This window comes from Pecten maximus, chromosome 1, assembly GCF_902652985.1.
Source record: "Pecten maximus chromosome 1, xPecMax1.1, whole genome shotgun sequence".
NCBI lineage: Eukaryota > Metazoa > Mollusca > Bivalvia > Pectinida > Pectinidae > Pecten > Pecten maximus.
The window spans coordinates 59921798-59943189 of record NC_047015.1 but is presented as its reverse complement, the minus strand read 5'-3'; the positions used below and the strand labels follow the sequence as shown (position 1 = coordinate 59943189).

At 37.0% G+C, this 21392-nt stretch overlaps 1 protein-coding gene across 1 annotated transcript in view; it reads left to right on the top strand.

Annotated features, from left to right (window-relative positions):
* The window catches only part of LOC117339669 (coiled-coil domain-containing protein 40-like), a 36663-nt gene that overhangs the window by 1654 nt on the left and 13617 nt on the right, over positions 1 to 21392 (top strand). The window contains exons 3-18 of the mRNA XM_033901386.1: positions 183 to 294; positions 2645 to 2914; positions 3169 to 3279; positions 3564 to 3805; positions 5186 to 5269; positions 6358 to 6577; positions 9040 to 9197; positions 10400 to 10540; positions 12672 to 12775; positions 13896 to 14139; positions 16120 to 16302; positions 17063 to 17308; positions 18563 to 18776; positions 19153 to 19322; positions 19841 to 19932; positions 20392 to 20580. Of these exons, the coding sequence (XP_033757277.1) occupies positions 183 to 294; positions 2645 to 2914; positions 3169 to 3279; positions 3564 to 3805; positions 5186 to 5269; positions 6358 to 6577; positions 9040 to 9197; positions 10400 to 10540; positions 12672 to 12775; positions 13896 to 14139; positions 16120 to 16302; positions 17063 to 17308; positions 18563 to 18776; positions 19153 to 19322; positions 19841 to 19932; positions 20392 to 20580 (2780 nt within the window). The remainder of the gene's footprint in view (positions 1 to 182; positions 295 to 2644; positions 2915 to 3168; positions 3280 to 3563; positions 3806 to 5185; positions 5270 to 6357; positions 6578 to 9039; positions 9198 to 10399; positions 10541 to 12671; positions 12776 to 13895; positions 14140 to 16119; positions 16303 to 17062; positions 17309 to 18562; positions 18777 to 19152; positions 19323 to 19840; positions 19933 to 20391; positions 20581 to 21392) is intronic.

Sequence of the window (21392 nt, the reverse complement as noted above, 5' to 3'; positions counted from 1 at the left end):
TCAACTCTGATGTAAAATTTTGAAGAATGTCCTGATGATTAGCCAAATACATTGTACTAAACTTTAAGATTCATACTTGAGTGATTGGTATAATGTTGTTAAGTAATAAAAGTGAATCAGATGTGTGTCATCTGTGCTAATTGTTAGTCTCTTTCAGTGATTATAAATTTGTTTATTGCCAGTTTGACACTGGAGACATGGAACAGGTTGAGCCTGCTACAGACAAAGAAACAACAGATCCAGTCCGTCCCACCTCAGCAAAGTCAGGATCACGTCCGACCTCGGCCAGACCAGGTACCAAACCGGAGATGTTTTATATTTGTACCACATTTTTACCTAAAGTGTACTCAGAATGATTTATGATATCAAGTTTGAAAATACACCATTTCTTAAAACAAATGTCGAGGCAGTGCGAATGCCACAGCGACTTTCGTTTCAGCGAAATCGTGATTTTACTGGAAATCGCAACTGTAGCACGACAGTGATGACCCCATTTCTAGATTGATAGGTGCAAATCGCGCACTTTGGGGATTGGTGTCTCGTTACTGGATGATCTGATTTTGATAGCGTTGTCGACTGAAAAGTCATGTTTCTTTGGGGAATAAATCTAAATGTATACAGTTTTTGTTCTGTGTACACTTTGATAATCATGGAAATCACCTGAAATTTGTTTCACATATTGTACCAATCAGCTAATATCCTTTTATCATGATGTTGGGCATTTCTGACGAAACTTGATTACAGATTTCTTACACAATAATTGGTTAAACACTTCAGTGATACTCGACGGCATCAATTAATCAAAACACTACTAACCAATTGTACATGCTCTATCATAGAATTAGATATTTTTTACTTAAAAATGATTTAATGTTGAATACTTATCAGCATCCAGTTGTTCAAATGGTGATTATGCTAAACACAGTTCAACGACAGTTTTAAATTCTTGATTAATCATTTCTGGTAAAACTAACTTGACAATTTTTTACAAAAATCTGTAGCACTCCTTAATCCTTTCCTGCCTGTTTAATGTAAGGACCAAACTCTGAGGTTTTGAAGTAAAGGAGAAATGAGATTTCACCTATCAAATAATTATAATAAGCTAATCACCTTTTGAACAACTGGGCCCAGGGCCCATATTCATAAAAAATCTTAAGTTAAATACTTATGTTTGACTTAAGTTATACTTAACTATAAATATTTTACTTAGTTAAATAAAACTTAAGTTAGAACTTAAGTACTATTCATAAACGACTTAAGTATTTACTTAGTGCATACTTAGCTAAGTATGAATATTTAAGTATTTCATGTAGTTGCTATGTTGTTGTTAAGTAGCTGTGTGATGTCTTTCGTAAAACGTGAAATTTGGCACCGGCGTTCCTGGCATTCCAAGACGATCAGAATCCGGAAATGGCAACAGCAAAAAAGACGAGATGACCAAACTTGACAAAGGACGAATAATGTCTGGCGATGGTGAGGCTAGTACATGTTTACAAGTGAAAGAAAACATGTCATACGTGGACGATTTAAGGACGGAATGTCGGCATCGGCAAATAGGCAAGCGTGGGTTCAGGTTGCCGGCAGATTGAACAGATCAGATGCATTAATCAGGAGAGAGCCGGAAGAATGCACGAAAATTAGACTAACCTCGTCATTCAGGCCAAAAATGCATATAGCGTGTTCATCGTAGAGTCAAAGAGAACAAGTACGTTTTAGTTGATTTCCACTAAACCAAACATCAGTTGAAATGTACATATCAAACCCCTAGTTACATTGTACGATCTGTAAAATCCCGCTCCGCAAACACGCTAGAACTGTCACAACAATCAACTGTTATTTAAAACTTTCGTTTCGTTATCAAAGCAGGGGAGTACTAAATACATGACAGGGCCGGAATGCACATGAACGGGTTCAAGTTAAAGTACAAGTAACCTCAATGTCTATTTAATATACAGGTAAGAACTCTATAGATATACATTTTTATAATTAATGAATAAAAGATACAATAAAACTTTGAGGCAGTATTTCTGGTTTGTGAAAGTCAGCAAGAGAAACAAAACTGAAGTTTTATCTAAATAGAATTTGATTGGTATGTGGGTATGTTCCTTACAAACTACAATTGCTCCGTGTCGTTGTAGTATTGACTTCGTAATGGGCCTTAACGACAGTGAGATTGACTCCTCCATCTTCGATTCAAACCTTTACATCTTGTTTTAAATGATTGAATACAACAAAATCTGAAGTTAATGATTTTTTTCTTAAAAACAAGTTGATTTCTGTCGATTTCGTGAAGTCATCTTTCTTCTGAGTTGTTAAGTATTTACTTAAGTATTTTTAAAGGAAGTTAAACATCCTCATGACGTTACTTAACTTTAAGTAAAAACTTAAGTAATACTTAAGCTTAAGTAGTTTTATGAATACAACTTAAGATAAAACCTTGAATTAAGTAAATACTTAAGTTTATTTTAGTACTTAAGTACAAATGTCCTACTTAAGTATTTACTTAAGTGAAATACTTAACTTAAGTTTTTTTATGAATATGGGCCCAGGTGTTTTATAACCAAACTAGTGAATGTCAAAGCAGACATGATTTAAGATTTTTTAAATAACTTTTTGTAATTGTAAATGCTTTATGATTGTACAGGATCAAAGTCAGGGTCTCGTCCAACATCAGCCAAGCCGGCCTCGCCCGCTGGCAGCGGGAGAGCTTCCGCCACAGGTGAGAGACCACCTTCAGCAGTCCGTCCTTCCTCAGGACAGAGAGCCCCATCTCAAACTGGTAGTCGTCCGACATCAGGACAGAGAGCCCCATCTCAGACCGGTAGTCGTCCGACATCAGCAGCAAAGCCAGCATCAAAGGAGGGATCCAGGCCAGCGAGTGCCAAATCTAGGTCACAACCAACTAGTGCTAAACGTACGTAACTTCTGATCGGTGGCTGTTTCTATCATGACTGCATACATGTGTGATTTATGTTTTTAATTTTTATTGCATGGCAGGTTTCTGATTTTATCACTCAGACACTGTAGGAGTAGAGCAAGACAAATTACCTTTACCATAATAAAACTCATTGACATTATTCATTTTTGATTTTCTATATTATTTTACTAACGTGTTTTAATATTTGTATTGATAGTTTGTTCCTCAGTATCATACATGTTTCTCCACAGCTGTGGTAGAACCGGACCAGCCACCTGAGTCAGCCCCGGTACCTGATGTGCCTGTTGAAGAGTTCGCTTCACCGCAGCATGGTATTACAGCACCCCCACAGACTGCCGAGGGTGAGCATCTCATTTATTAAACTTTCTCTTCTTAGAATATAGGTAAAAGCTCACAGTGCTTCCAAACTTTTTTTTTAGTATAATGTTTCAGTTTTCAGAAAATTGTTTCTGAGATATCCCCCTATATGATATACAGAATACCTAGTATTGCTTTTTATTGGGAATATTATATTAGATGCTCCAACATGTATCCTTCAAATTCATTGCACTAATTTTATAAAATTTTACAACATGCAAAAAATGTACGAATGCATAAGTGATTTGAACCATTGTTGTTGGATCAGGTGGACAAGGGGCCCCTCCTGAACAAGACACATACACCTATCAACCTCCACAACAGCAGCCCCCAACCACAGACTACGGGGCACTGGTGCATCATTCCACAGGAGGGCACGGCGGTGACGATGGCGGGGATGGTGACAGTGATGGCGATGAGGACGACGATGAAGAAATGGAAGATGTAGAAGAAGGAGGATCTGAGGGAAGTGATGATGATGGAGACATGGTTGTCCTTGACCCCGACCATGTAAGTTCTACGTTTTATATAATTCACTACGGTCAAACCTGTACAATGACTGATAATAGTAGAGCAATGTAAACGGGACTTTGTACAGAGGTTTTCACTTTATACAGGTAAAAAAAACTTATATGAGCCAAGTCCACTTTGTCACCTCACTACAATGGCTTCTCATTGCTGAAGCAGTAAAGTTATGGAATGGGAAAAAATTATGAAAATAAAAATTGGTTGGGATGTGATGTTAACACAAGGTCTTGGCATGGTGTAGCAAAACCTTAATGAAAGTGGAAGCTCAGTCGAACCAAAAGTCTGACGGAAGGCCGTTGTAGCTGCCCTCTTGTATGGGGGATACAGGAAGTCTCCCCAGGAAATGTTTGGTATTTCTAGATGCACTGAGGTGACATTTGAGCAATTCTGACGGTAATGACTGAGAAATTTAATGACACATTCACAAAACATACCGTGAAAGTCACGACTAATGTTCTGTGATATGTTGTAAATCATGTAATGATGATATATTATATCCTGTAACCAAAAGGGACATTCGGTACATATTCAGGTGAGAAACCATACAAATGTCATATACAGTTTGTACATGTATATGGAAACTAAGGCGTGTATTTTAACAGATGATGGACTAATACTGTCTTCAATAACTATCATGGCAATCCTGAATTGTTATGATACAATGTCAATCGTTGTTTGTTTGCTTCAACAAACTTGGTCACCACTGTGTCTAAATCTACTGACCTGGACGGGAATCATTAGTCAGACTCTGACTGGAGCTGTTATATGTATACAACGAATTGCATTGCAAGTTATCATAGGGTTTGACAGAACACCATCTGCAGGAATATTAATATTTTCATATTTTTAAAAGAATAAATTCTTAATCAAATCATAAAATGAAAAAAAGTTATCTCGACAAATTGATGTGGAACCCTGTGCGTTATAGAATATGCGTGGCTACATGCCTGGCTACACACCTGGTTACACACCTGGTTACACGCCTGGTTACATGCCTGGTTACATGCCTGGTTACACGCCTAGTTACATGCCTGGCTACACACCTGGTTACACACCTGGTTACACGCCTGGTTACATACCTGGTTACATGCCTGGTTACATGCCTGGTTACACGCCTAGTTACATGCCTGGCTACACGCCTAGTTACACACCTGGTTACACGCCTGGTTACATACCTGGTTACATGCCTGGTTACACGCCTAGTTACATGCCTGGCTACACGTCTAGTTATGTGCCTGGTTATGGGCCTGGTTACACGCCTGGTTACACACCTGTTGATACATCACTGTGGATGGCTTTAATATACCTGGAAATTCAATTTTAAAATGTGTTCTAATCATACAATGTGTTCTTTTATTTCAGCCATTGATGCAAAGATTCCAGAATGCTTTGAAATCCCACCTGAACACGCAGAATGAAAAAGTATCTCTGGAGCTGAGAGAGTTGGTGAGTACATTACACTGTGGAACAAAGTACGGAATTGTATTATTTTGGTATGTAGGTGTATGATGACACTACAAACACGCCTGACTTCTATTTCTGGATTTTAAAAGATGGCCACCATTTCTTTACTTCTGATTGGTGGAAATATAGGTATTGCCTTATTTTGATGTTTAGGGATTTTGATGTTTTGGAATTTTGATATTTAGGGATTGTGAAGGATGCTTAAAACAATGGCAAATGTTTTGAATAGGTCAGTTGCATTGATAATGAAATGGAGGCCTCTGATTGGTCGTAATTTAGATGATAATAAAATGGAGGCCTCTGATTGGTAGTATTTTAGATGATAGTGAAATGGAGGCCTCTGATTAGTCGTAATTTAGATGATAATAAAATGGAGGCCTCTGATCGGTGGTAATTTAGATGATAGTGAAACGGAGGCCTCTGATTGGTAGTAATTTAGATGAAAGTGAAACGGAGGCCTCTGATTGGTAGTAATTTAGATGATATATAATTTTGTCGAAAATAGGTACATATAATAAGGATCTTGAGGGATGCTGAACATAGTGTCAACAATTTTGAAAGTTTGTTTGCTGTGACTATGATAATAAAACAGAAGCCTCTGATTGATCGAAAAAATGATTCCTCATACTGCAGTTACAATTTTGACTTCAACATTTGGATTTTTTTTTCTCCATATTTAGATTTGAAAATTTTGCCACTGTTTGCTTTCTTCAAATCAGTAGAAATTTAGATTTTCAATCTTGATGAAATATCATGTTTAATGGTAATATGACTTGAACAATATTGTGGTTTCTTTAAGCTTCATTAGTGACTATTGGGGTAGTTGTGCCATGGGAACTTCTGTGATGAGCCCATTTATATTTAACACTTGTTTTGAAATTGAATGTCCTTGAACTTGAACAAAAGGATGGTTTCCCTGTACAAAACGTGGAAGAACTTCAGAAGGTAGGGGTGGGCTTATTGCCAAATATGGCCTTAATGTCGAAAAAATAGAGTGAGATATATACTGGTAGTGAGTGGGGTGGTGTTTTACTGTAAGGAAGAGGTTCTCATGTGTTTAATATTTGTAGGAAGAAGCATTGAGGAATCGTAAGAAAGAGCGAGAAGATCTTGGCGTAGAGTTGTACGGTGTTCAGCAGGAACTGGCCCGATACCAAATGATGCTGGAGAAAAACCATGACGAATACTCCCAACTTGCTCAAGCACGACTTCAGGAAGAACAACAGCTTCAGGACGTCCGCTCCATGTACAAGGATTCTCAGACAACTGTTAATAAGGAGAAAAAGAAATGTAAGATTTAATGGAAATTTTACATAATTTTGTACCTACTTAGAGCCAACACTTCCTAAATTAAACTGATACCCACACATCTCAAACACTTCCTCAATTATACTGATACCCACACATCTACAACACTTCCTAAATCATACTGATACCCACACATCTCCAACACTTCCTAAATTATACTGATACCCACACATCTACAACACTTCCTAAATTATACTGATACCCACGCATCTACAACACTTCCTAAATTATACTGATACCCACACATCTACAACACTTCCTAAATTATACTGATACCCACACATCTACTACACTTCCTAAATTATACTGATACCCACACATCTACTACACTTCTAAATTATACTGATACCCACACATCTACAACACTTCCTAAATCATACTGATACCCACACATCTCCAACACTTCCTAAATTATACTGATACCCACACATCTACAACACTTCCTAAATTATACTGATACCCACGCATCTACAACACTTTTAAATTATACTGATACCCACACATCTACTACACTCCTAAATTATACTGATACCCACACATCTCCAACACTTCTAAATTATACTGATACCCACACATCTACAATACTTCCTAAATTATACTGATACCCACACATCTACAACACTTCCTAAATTATACTGATACCCACACATCTACTACACTTCTTAAATTATGCTGATACCCACACATCTCCAACACTTCCTAAATTATACTGATACCCACACATCTACAACACTTCCTAAATTATACTGATACCCACACATCTACAATACTTCCTAAATTATACTGATACCCACACATCTACTACACTTCTTAAATTATACTGATACCCACACATCTCCAACACTTCCTAAATTATACTGATACCCACACATCTACTACAATTCTAAGCTATACTGATACCCACACATCTCCAACACTTCCTAAATTATACTGATACCCACACATCTACAACACTTCCTAAATTATACTGATACCCACACATCTACTACACTTCCTAAATTATACTGATACCCACACATCTACAACACTTTTAAATTATACTGATACCCACACATCTACTACACTTCTAAATTATACTGATACCCACACATCTCCAACACTTCCTAAATTATACTGATACCCACACATCTCCAACACTTCTAAATTATACTGATACCCACACATCTACAATACTTCCTAAATTATACTGATACCCACACATCTACAATACTTCCTAAATTATACTGATACCCACACATCTACTACACTTCTTAAATTATACTGATACCCACACATCTACAACACTTCCTAAATTATACTGATACCCACACATCTACAACACTTCTAAACTATACTGATACCCACACATCTACAACACTTCCTAAATTATACTGATACCCACACATCTACAACACTTCCTAAATTATACTGATACCCACACATCTACAACACTTCCTAAACTATACTGATACCCACACATCTACAACACTTCCTAAATTATACTGATACCCACACATCTACAACACTTCCTAAATTATACTGATACCCACACATCTACAATACTTCCTAAATTATACTGATACCCACACATCTACAACACTTCTAAATTATACTGATACCCACACATCTACAACACTTCCTAAATTATACTGATACCCACACATCTACTACACTTCCTAAATTAAACTGATACCCACACATCTACAACACTTCTAAACTATACTGATACCCACAAATCTACAACACTTCCTAAATTATACTGATACCCACACATCTACAACACTTCCTAAATTATACTGATACCCACAAATCTACAACACTTCTAAACTATACTGATACCCACACATCTACAACACTTCCTAAATTATACTGATACCCACACATCTACAACACTTCCTAAATTATACTGATACCCACACATCTACAACACTTCCTAAATTATACTGATACCCACACATCTACAACACTTCCTAAATTATACTGATACCCACACATCTACAACACTTCCTAAATTATACTGATACCCACACATCTACAACACTTCCTAGATTATACTGATACCCACTCATCTCAAACACTTCCCAAATTATACTGATACCCACACATCTACAACACTTCCTAAATTATACTGATACCCACACATCTACAACACTTATAAATTATACTGATACCCACACATCTACAACACTTCCTAAACTATACTGATTCCCACACATCCCCAACACTTCCTAAATTATACTGATACCCACACATCTACAACACTTCCTAAACTATACTGATACCCACACATCTACAACACTTCCTAAATTATACTGATACCCACACATCTACAACACATCTAAATTATACTGATACCCACACATCTACAACACTTCCTAAATTATACTGATACACACGTTTTTTTTTGCTTTCCACAAAATTCCCTTTGACTGTTTTAGATAGTTATTTGTTTTTGTTTTCCACAGATTCTGAACTCCAGAGCGAAGTTGAGAACCTTGCACTTCGTCTGTTTTACATGGATAATGCGAAGGAAGATGTGAGATCTGATATAGCCATAATGAGAAGGGCGGCAGAGAAGGCGGAGACTGAAGTGTCTAAGTCAGAAATAGAAAAACAAAAACAGGTGAAAAAATGTTTGTTATTACATAGAACTCCTGTAGGCAAGCAAATGTAAGTTTTTATGAAGGTTTGTCCTCGTGCGATAGGTAGGTATGAGATAGTTTAGACCTTTCACACTCCTCAATTTGATTATCCTTTGTACATATATTATTACCAGAAATATCTGTTGGTGTTTAAAAGTTTCGTGATTTTTTTTTACATGGAATTTGAATTTCTGTGAAATAAAATTTGCAGCCTGGATATAAGATGATGATATATAATTTCAGTTCTGTTACCATGGTGTTGTTTTCAACCATATGTCTATTTCAAATGAAGTGTTCATCACAGCTGGAAATAACTTATAATATACTCTATACCTGGTAATTTTCGCCCCCGTTTAATTTTCGCCATTTTCGCCCTTTGATGATAGGGCGAATTTAAGATGACAGCGAAAATTTCAAGATCAATTGCAGGATTTACAAGTTATCATACATAGGCTAATTGTAGTCGGATCCAAAACATACCCTCGTACTTTTCAAGTGTGTTTTATTCTATAAAATTACAAGCAACAGGTGTTATATCTTTACGCTAAATTTACAAAATAATGTATTGTTTTTTATTCCAATCTATACATGTGAAATAAAATCTAGATCTAAATCTAGACCTAGTAAATTTGCAATATCACGTTGAGTTAAATCGAGAATAAGGGCTAAGCCAGCGTACTAGGTTTAGTATATTTGATTTAAAAAAAAAACTAATACTAAGTGACCTTTAAAATCAAGTCATTTTTAAAATGATGCACACAAAATAGCATCAAATTCCTGCCATTGTGAAGATTTATTTTATGAGTTCACCGTCGCTTGTGGCTTCCATCGATGACAAATGAACAAGAGAAAACACTGGTCAGTAGTTAGTCACGGCACGGTGAACTTACCACTCATCATGGTTGCTTAAAATTGACCATGCATACCTGATACTATTTGAATCAATATAGGCCAAAAGTAAATCTGAACACAGGTAAACGTTGTATATTTCACACCTGATTTTCCGATTGTAAAAGTAATTTAGGGCGAAATTAAAACGGGACGAATATCTTTTGTGTTGCTCAAGGGCGAAAATAACCTGGGGTGAAAAATACCAGGTATACAGTATGTGATTATTGATAATGTTTTGTGATGTTCGGGATAGTGTCTGGTACATATTTATCATCTATTGTTGTGTTTGTAGGATTTATTTGTGGATCGTCTCGTGGAAAGAGTCGACAAGTTGAAAGAGGAGATTGCCATGTACGAGGCACAGATCACGGCACAAACTGAGGAGACATTAGCCGCCAAAGAGGCTCTCACTGAAGCTCACATGGAGATCGAGGTTATTATCCCCAAAAACATCAGTCAGTGTTGTACTGTGTGAGAATTATCAATACAAGACATTTTATAGACGTTTTTCTATTGGTGTGATGATTTAGGGAGCGAGGATAACCAATAATGGCGGAGTCCGGAGACCAAGTTTGATATTGGTAATCTGAGCTCCATATATCCTGATATTGATAGAAATATAGTGTCGTAACTGTTTTATTTCTGTATCAAAACAAGAGCACAGAGTATTAAGGCATGATCCCATTCCATTTAAACTGCATCTTATTACCTTAATATCAACCGAAACATCATAAATACTGCGTCTTATAACCTTAATATTCACCGTAACATCATAAATACTGCATCTTATTTCCTTAATATTCACCAAAACGTCATAAATACTGTGTCTTATTTCCTTAATATTCACCATAACGTCATAAATACTGCATCTTATTACCTTAATATTCACCGTAACGTCATAAATACTGCATCTTATTACCTTAATATTCACCGTAACCTCATAAATACTGCGTCTTATTTCCTTAATATTCACCAAAACGTCATAAATATTGTATCTTATTACCTTCATATTCACCATGACGTCATAAATACTGCGTCTTATTTCCTTAATATTCAACGTAACGTCATAAATACTGCATCTTATTACCTTAATATTCACCAAAACGTCATAAATACTGTGTCTTATTACCTTAATATTCACCAAAACGTCATAAATACTGCGTCTTATTTCCTTAATATTCACCAAAACGTCATAAATATTGTATCTTATTACCTTCATATTCACCATGACGTCATAAATACTGCGTCTTATTTCCTTAATATTCAACGTAACGTCATAAATACTGCATCTTATAACCTTAATATTCACCGTAACGTCATAAATACTGCATCTTATTTCCTTAATATTCACCAAAACGTCATAAATACTGCGTCTTATTTCCTCAATATTCACCATAACGTCATAAATACTGCATCTTATTACCTTAATATTCACCGTAACGTCATAAATACTGCATCTTATTTCCTTAATATTCACCAAAACGTCATAAATACTGCGTCTTATTTCCTCAATATTCACCATAACGTCATAAATACTGCATCTTATTACCTTAATATTCACCAAAACGTCATAAATACTGTGTCTTATTACCTTAATATTCACCGTAACGTCATAAATACTGCGTCTTATTTCCTTAATATTCACCAAAACGTCATAAATATTGTATCTTATTACCTTCATATTCACCATGACGTCATAAATACTGCGTCTTATTTCCTTAATATTCAACGTAACGTCATAAATACTGCATCTTATAACCTTAATATTCACCGTAACGTCATAAATACTGCATCTTATTTCCTTAATATTCACCAAAACGTCATAAATACTGCATCTTATTACCTTAATATTCACCAAAACGTCATAAATACTGTGTCTTATTACCTTAATATTCACCAAAACGTCATAAATACTGCGTCTTATTTCCTTAATATTCACCAAAACGTCATAAATATTGTATCTTATTACCTTCATATTCACCATGACGTCATAAATACTGCGTCTTATTTCCTTAATATTCAACGTAACGTCATAAATACTGCGTCTTATTTCCTTAATATTCAACGTAACGTCATAAATACTGCGTCTTATTTCCTTAATATTCACCATGACATCATAAATACTGCATCTTATTTCCTTAATATTCACCAAAACTCCATAAATACTGCATGTTATTTCCTTAATATTCACCATGACATCATAAATACTGTGTCTTATTTCCTTAATATTCACCATGACATCATAAATACTGCGTCTTATTTCCTTAATATTCACCAAAACGTCATAAATACTGCGTCTTATTTCCTTGATATTCACCAAAACGTCATAAATACTGCATCTTTGATAAAACGTCATATTACACTCTAGCACAGCCTGACAGAAAAGTCTGACAAATCTGATTGGCTGATATTAGGGGACATGACAGCACACTGGCATGTTTTATCACTCTCGTAGAGTACAACTCAATGTTAAATGGATGTGATCAGATGTAGATCAATTGACATCCAATACAAGAATCAGCTTTCCCTTCGTCATGTAAACAAATATTTGGTTATGTTGACAGGCAATTGGTCTCGAGAAGAAACAGCTGTTTCAGCAGTGGAACAGCTCGCTGATCGGGATGAGGAGGAGAGATGAAGCTCATTCTGCCATGCAGGAAGCTTTAGAGTAAGAACAAAGAGTCACTAATGACAGCTGATAATTTTGATTTATTTGTATATTGGCTTCATAATATTACATTGATAGTTTGATGAATGTTTAAATTTCTATTACTGTAATATTCTATCACTATAATACTCTCATAATGGTCAATTGTTTTATTTCATGCCAATCTTTCCAAAACTAAACTTTTCCTGCCACCTTTTATTAGCCCACCATCATCAGAGGGTCCATCTGTAATCATTCCTTGTTGTCACCATTTCTTGAGAAGTACTGGTGGGGAAGGATTCTCCAACTTCCCCTGATGTAACCTTCCATCTATCTACATTTCCTTTTTAAAACCCTACTGTGATGGCAGTTGTCTGGACCTGTATAGTGACTCTACTCTCGTGGAGATGAAGGGCTTTTAACATATGGTCTGAAACATCACAGAGTTGATGGCACCAGAATGTAAATGTTGTCCTCCAAGAGCACCTTGTACTCAAAATTACACTTCTCCAAAACCCTGTAGATGTTGACGTATGGCCATCTCTAGTAAAACCCTGTAGATGTTGACGTATGGCCATCTCTAGTAAAACCCTGTAGATGTTGACGTATGGCCATCTCTAGTAAAACCCTGTAGATGTTGACGTATGGCCATCTCTAGTAAAACCCTGTAGATGTTGACGTATGGCCATCTCTAGTAAAACCCTGTAGATGTTGACGTATGGCCATCTCTAGTAAAACCCTGTAGATGTTGACGTACGGCCATCTCTAGTAAAACCCTGTAGATGTTGACGTACGGCCATCTCTAGTAAAACCCTGTAGATGTTGACGTACGGCCATCTCTAGTAAAACCCTGTAGATGTTGACGTACGGCCATCTCTAGTAAAACCCTGTAGATGTTGACGTACGGCCATCTCTAGTAAAACCCTGTAGATGTTGACGTACGGCCATCTCTAGTAAAACCCAGTAGATGTTGACGTACGGCCATCTCTAGTAAAACCCTGTAGATGTTGACGTATGGCCATCTCTAGTAAAACCCTGTAGATGTTGACGTATGGCCATCTCTAGTAAAACCCTGTAGATGTTGACGTATGGCCATCTCTAGTAAGATTTGTTTGTTTTCATGACACTGTCTTTATTTCAGACAACAACAGCAGAAAGTTTTATCCCTCGAAACTGAAATTGAAGGATATAAAAAGTCTATTTTCAAGGAACAGGAGCAGAATGAGAAACTAACTCTGATATTAAATAAGACTGAGCGGGACATCGAGACCGTGAGAAAGCTGTTGAGTCAATCCCAGGCCAAACATGATGCTTTAAAGGCTGAGTATGCTACATACACACGGATGTTACACGAGACTGAGCAGGCACTCAACCGTGCAGTTACGGTAGGTAAACTCTTTACTTACTTCTACAATCTGAATTTCTTGGCTTCTTACTCCAAAACTGGATATTATAATTGTGATTTTTTTTTTTCGAAGTAAAATACAAACAGGATTTTTTGCATAATGATGACAATCCTTGTCATACAAAATACTACTCAAAGACTCTATCAGTGTGAATACCAGTAGAGACTACTACTAAAATGTGTATGCTTCCTGAGACAGGTGTAGATATATAGTTTATCAGTGTGAATACCAGTAGAGACTACTACTAAAATGTGTATGCTTCCTGAGACAGGTGTAGATATATAGATTGTGTCTAGTTTATGAGACAGGTGTAGATATATAGATTGTGTTGCCTAGTTTATGAGACAGGTGTAGATATATAGATTGTGTTGCCTAGTTTATGAGACAGGTGTAGATATATAGATTGTGTTGTCTAGTTTATGAGACAGGTGTAGATATATAGATTGTGTTGCCTAGTTTATGAGACAGGTGTAGATATATAGATTGTGTTGTCTAGTTTATGAGACAGGTGTAGATATATAGATTGTGTGGTCTAGTTTATGAGACAGGTGTAGATATATAGATTGTGTTGCTTAGTTTATGAGACAGGTGTAGATATATAGATTGTGTGGTCTAGTTTATGAGACAGGTGTAGATATATAGATTGTGTTGTCTAGTTTATGAGACAGGTGTAGATATATAGATTGTGTTGCCTAGTTTATGAGACAGGTGTAGATATATAGATTGTGTTGTCTAGTTTATGAGACAGGTGTACATATATAGATTGTGTTGTCTAGTTTATGAGACAGGTGTAGATATATAGATTGTGTTGTCTAGTTTATGAGACAGGTGTAGATATATAGATTGTGTTGTCTAGTTTATGAGACAGGTGTAGATATATAGATTGTGTTGCCTAGTTTATGAGACAGGTGTAGATATATAGATTGTGTTGTCTAGTTTATGAGACAGGTGTACATATATAGATTGTGTTGTCTAGTTTATGAGACAGGTGTAGATATATAGATTGTGTTGTCTAGTTTATGAGACAGGTGTAGATATATATATTGTGATGTCTAGTTTATGAGACAGGTGTAGATATATAGATTGTGTTGTCTAGTTTATGAGACAGGTGTAGATATATAGATTGTGTTGTCTAGTTTATGAGACAGGTGTAGATATATAGATTGTGTTGTCTAGTTTATGAGACAGGTGTAGATATATAGATTGTGTTGTCTAGTTTATGAGACAGGTGTAGATATATAGATTGTGTTGTCTAGTTTATGAGACAGGTGTAGATATATAGATTGTGTTGCCTAGTTTATGAGACAGGTGTAGATATATAGATTGTGTCTAGTTTATGAGACAGGTGTAGATATATAGATTGTGTTGTCTAGTTTATGAGACAGGTGTAGATATATAGATTGTGTTGCCTAGTTTATGAGACAGGTGTAGATATATAGATTGTGTTGCCTAGTTTATGAGACAGGTGTAGATATATAGATTGTGTTGTCTAGTTTATGAGACAGGTGTAGATATATAGATTGTGTCTAGTTTATGAGACAGGTGTAGATATATAGATTGTGTTGCTTAGTTTATGAGACAGGTGTAGATATATAGATTGTGTTGTCTAGTTTATGAGACAGGTGTAGATATATAGATTGTGTTGCCTAGTTTATGAGACAGGTGTAGATATATAGATTGTGTTGTCTAGTTTATGAGACAGGTGTAGATATATAGATTGTGTTGTCTAGTTTATGAGACAGGTGTAGATATATAGATTGTGTTGTCTAGTTTATGAGACAGGTGTAGATATATAGATTGTGTTGTCTAGTTTATGAGACAGGTGTAGATATATAGATTGTGTTGTCTAGTTTATGAGACAGGTGTAGATATATAGATTGTGTTGTCTAGTTTATGAGACAGGTGTAGATATATAGATTGTGTTGCCTAGTTTATCAGATTTTGTTGCCTATTTTGTAGGATAAGACACTCAGGATGAACGAGCTCAATGCCCTGAGGAAGCAGATTGAGCGAGAATATTTGGAGAAGGTGCAGCTGGAAGACGCCATTATGGAGAAGATGAGAAGTCAGTTGACTATGGACAAAGCTTCACAGTATACTCGTAAACTCACCTCTAAAAAACGCGAACTCACCAAACAGCTTGTAAGTGGCTTTTCTCCCTCCATACTGTGTGTCTGAAAATAAATATTGTCTTACGTAGTTATATCAAAGACAAGAAAACCATGAATATAGGATGTGTGGCTCATGTTTTTCATTTGCAGGATAATGACATAATTTCACAAAAGATTTACTGATACGATTAATACAACCTTACCACTGATATAAACTGTTGATGTACTATAACATGAAGTAAGGACTTTTACTCTAACTGTAAATACTGGACGGGTACCCTCTATCACAGGTAATGCCGCCGCCCAGGAAAAACCAGGATCTGTGTGATCAAACCTCATCACTACCCGATTAAGCCAATGAACATAATCATAAAATAGTCTATTTTCTCCAAAGCCAAAAGGGTGGGAGGTTGGGGCAACCACAAAACGCACACAATTAGAAACACGTCCTTACTGAAACAGCGAGCCTCGCATTGTCGTGACTACCTGTACCTGTACAGGTAATACCGCTTATAATCTCGGGAAGGGAGATAACTCGCACGACCTTATACACTTTTGACAAAATTGATTGTAACACTGTAAGAAATACATTGATTTAACTAACCAACCTTGGCTGAATTAGGAAATGAGTTATCTCCCCTGGCTAAATTAGGAATGAGTTATCTCCCTTGGCTGAATTAGGAATGAGTTATCTCCCCTGTATCATATAACAGGCGACATAGGACGGCTTTGATAGCTATCAACTGAGAACATTGCAGCTTCTGTATTAACATGTTCCTGTTCTGTTGTAGGAGACACAAATGGCTGAGGTGGAGAATACCATCTCATCAGAAACATTAGAAATCTCCAATGTACAAACAAGGGTCGAAAGGCTCGACAAAATTATGAGAGGTTTGGACGAAGAAGTCAGTGCTAAAAATGACATCATCAACCGAAGTGAGGCAGAGATTGTCAAACGAAATGCTATCATTGAAAGGAAACAGAATATTATCGACCAATACAACAAAAAGCTGGAGGTGCTCATCACTAATGCTGGGGTAAGTCTGGACTGGTGGTACTCATCAGTAATGCTGAGGTAAGTCGGGACTGGTGGTACTCATCAGTAATGCTGGGGTAAGTCGGGACTGGTGGTACTCATCAGTAATGCTGGGGTAAGTCTGGACTGGTGGTACTCATCAGTAATGCTGGGGTAAGTCGGGACTGGTGGTACTCATCAGTAATGCTGGGGTAAGTCGGGACTGGTGGTACTCATCAGTAATGCTGGGGTAAGTCGGGACTGGTGGTACTCATCAGTAATGCTGGGGTAAGTCGGGACTGGTGGTACTCATCAGTAATGCTGGGGTAAGTCGGGACTGGTGGTACTCATCAGTAATGCTGGGGTAAGTCGGGACTGGTGGTACTCATCAGTAATGCTGGGGTAAGTCGGGACTGGTGGTACTCATCAGTAATGCTGGGGTAAGTCGGACTGGTGGTACTCATCAGTAATGCTGGGGTAGGTCGGGACTGGTGGTACTCATCAGTAATGCTGGGGTAAGTCAGGACTGGTGGTACTCATCAGTATTGCTGGGGTAAGTCAGGACTGGTGGAGGGCAATCACACACGAAGAATATGTTAGTCTCACACTGATATTCCATTTATAAAATCTTATCTTCTTTGCCTCAAATGAGATGTCAGCCCCTGATGGAGATATGTACATGTATCAGAGTTGATTAGCCACAAATGTTACAGGTTGATGTTAATAAGATATTGTAAACATCTACCGTCTTCCTGGATGATCAGCTGTTACATTAATTAAGTTGTGACTGTTTTGTGTTTCCCTTGATGAGCTGTTACATTAATTAGGTTGTGCCTGTTTTGTGTTCCCCGTGATCAGCTGTTACATTAATTAGGTTGTGCCTGTTTTGTGTTCCCTGTGATCAGCTGTTACATTAATTAGGTTGTGCCTGTTTTGTGTTCCCTGTGATCAGCTGTTACATTAATTAGGTTGTGCCTGTTTTAGGATGTGTTTCCCTTGATCAGCTGTTACATTAATTAGGTTGTGCCTGTTTTAGGATGTGTTTCCCTTGATCAGCTGTTACATTAATTAGGTTGTGCCTGTTTTGTGTTTCCCTTGATCAGCTGTTACATTAATTAGGTTGTGCCTGTTTTGTGTTCCCTGTGATCAGCTGTTACATTAATTAGGTTGTGCCTGTTTTGTGTTTCCCTTGATGAGCTGTTACATTAATTAGGTTGTGCCTGTTTTGTGTTTCCCTTGATCAGCTGTTACATTAATTTTCTTGTCTCTGCTTTAGGGTGTCGAGCTCGGGCCACTGGAAATCAACATCAATTCACTACAGAAGTCTATTGAAGCTCGCCTCCAAGAGATCGCAGAACTACAACAGCTTTGGCTGCGACAACAGACAGAATTAGTTCACCTTGCCAAGGAAAAGGACAGCCAATCAGAATCTGTCGAGAAATTGAAGAAACAACTGACAATCCTGTCACAGAAAAAGATTCGTACACAAGGCAAGATTTGCTTAATCAAAAATATTCTTTTTTTTAAACAATGAAAGAAGTTTGCAAACCTCGTATCTGTTTTGTTTCAGATATATAACATAATATTTCATGCCTCAACTTGTGATTTATTCATGTGACCTCAACTTGTGATCTATTCATGTGACCTCAACTTATGATCTATTCATGTGACCTCAACTTGTGCCGACACTAATGGATCTTTTAGACATGTTGTTTTTTTAGAAATGTAAACTAGCTGGATAAATTTGCTGAGCAGAAACTGAAAGATCTTAATGTCCTCCAATAAATCAAGTTCAAAACAAACTTATTTATAACTGCTGGTTAGATGAATTATTTATTTTACAATTACTTGCTTTTTCTTGCACAGGAAACATAGACGAGGAGAGACGAGAGACGTACGATATTGAACGTAACATCACCAACATGCAAAATGACATGATTAAACTGAATCAACATCTTCACAAGGAAACCAATATTCAGACAAATCTACAACAAGATAATATCCTGCTGGAACAGGACTTCATCAGAGCACTCAAGGTAGGACAAGTCTGCCACACAATCAACTATACTGTATTTATCCAGCAGTAAGCCCGCGATAGCTCACTCAATCAACTATACTGTATTTATCCAGCAGTAAGCCCACGATAGCTCACTCAATCAACTATACTGTATTTATCCAGCAGTAAGCCCGCGATAGCTCACTCAATCAACTATACTGTATTTATCCAGCAGTAAGCCCGCGATAGCTCACTCAATCAACTATACTGTATTTATCCAGCAGTAAGCCCGCGATAGCTCACTCAATCTACTATACTGTATTTATCCAGCAGTAAGCCCGCGATAGCTCACTCAATCAACTATACTGTATTTATCCAGCAGTAAGCCTGCGATAGCTCACTCACTCAGAGTGTCAGCCATCTTTTATATGGGGTTGTTAGTTTTATGTTATTCCAAGTCTATATTTCATGATTTTTACTGAAGTAACCAACTGTCACATGTTTGGACAGTCACAGCTGTGACACTGACATGTCCTCACGTTACAATTTGTGTTACAGGAAGCTGAACTAGAATCCATTGAGAAACAAGCCAATTTAGACTCCATCAAGGAGGAGAAAGAGAGACTTCTCAACAGTCTTGTAGAGGCAGAGTACGTATAATTCGATCTATATTAATATTCTATTAGCTAATTGGTCTAAAGTTTATACCATGGTGCAGAATCTATCACCTGTCTAAGTCAGACTGATCCGTCCTTTTTTTGTATAAACAAACCACGATGCGGTAACTATGGAGTAAGATGGTTCCTCAAGTTTTACAGAGGAAATCAAACCTAGAATATCCTGCATTTTACATAGTTTTCAATCCAATCTATAATATCCACATTTTTGAGTGCTATGATAGATTAATTCATTATTTGCATGTACTCATTAAAATACTTTTGATGTAACTTCCTGCGTATTATAACTAATTATAACTAATTGTCCTAAGCTTTAATCTTAAGTAAATAACAAGCTTTTATCAAATGCTACTTGTCCAGAATGGCTGAGTGGATATTAGTTATGTTTGCCCCTGTTAATGATTGATTATTATGTATATGATTCCACTATAGACGCCAGATAATGCTTTGGGAGAAGAAAACCCAGCTGGCACGCGAGACGCGAGCAGCAGTGGACTCCGAGGTGGGTCAGGGTGAGATTAAGGCCATGAATGCAGAGATACATCGTATGACAGTACGCCACACACAACTAATGAAACAGCAAGAGAAAATGATCCAGGAGATGGAAAAGGCAGTGTCACGGTAATGTTGTGTTTGATGGTGACATTGTCACTGTCATGTTGTGTTTGATGGTGACAGTGGCACGGTAATGTTGTGTTCGATGGTGACAGTGTCACTGTAATGTTGTGTTCGATGGTGACAGTGTCACGGTAATGTTGTGTTCGATGGTGACAGTGTCACGGTAATGTTGTGTTTGATGGTGACAGTGTCACGGTAATGTTGTGTTTGATGGTGACAGTGTCACGGTAATGTTGTGTTCGATGGTGACAGTGGCACGGTAATGTTGTGTTTGATGGTGACAGTGGCACGGTAATGTTGTGTTTGATGGTGACAGTGTCACGGTAATGTTGTGTTTGATGGTGACATTGTCACTGTAATGTTGTGTTCGATGGTGACAGTGTCACGGTAATGTTGTGTTTGATGGTGACAGTGTCACGGTAATGTTGTGTTTGATGGTGACAGTTTACTCTGTTGTGTTCCTTTTGACTCCACTTTCAATAAGTATGTCATATGAGCTGACTTGCTCCTTTATGTGGCTTTTGCACACATCTATTACCTGTTGTATAACTATTACCTGGTTGTGTAACTATTACCTGGTTGTGTAACTATTATCTGGTTGTGTTTCTATTACCTGGTTGTGTAACTATTACCTAGTTATGTAACTATTACCTGGTTGTGTAACTATAACCCGGTTATGTAACTATTACCTGGTTGTGTAACTATTACCTAGTTATGTAACTAATACCTGGTTGTGTAACTATTACCTGGTTATGTAACTATTACCTGGTTGTGTAACTATTACCTAGTTATGTAACTATTACCTGGTTATGTAA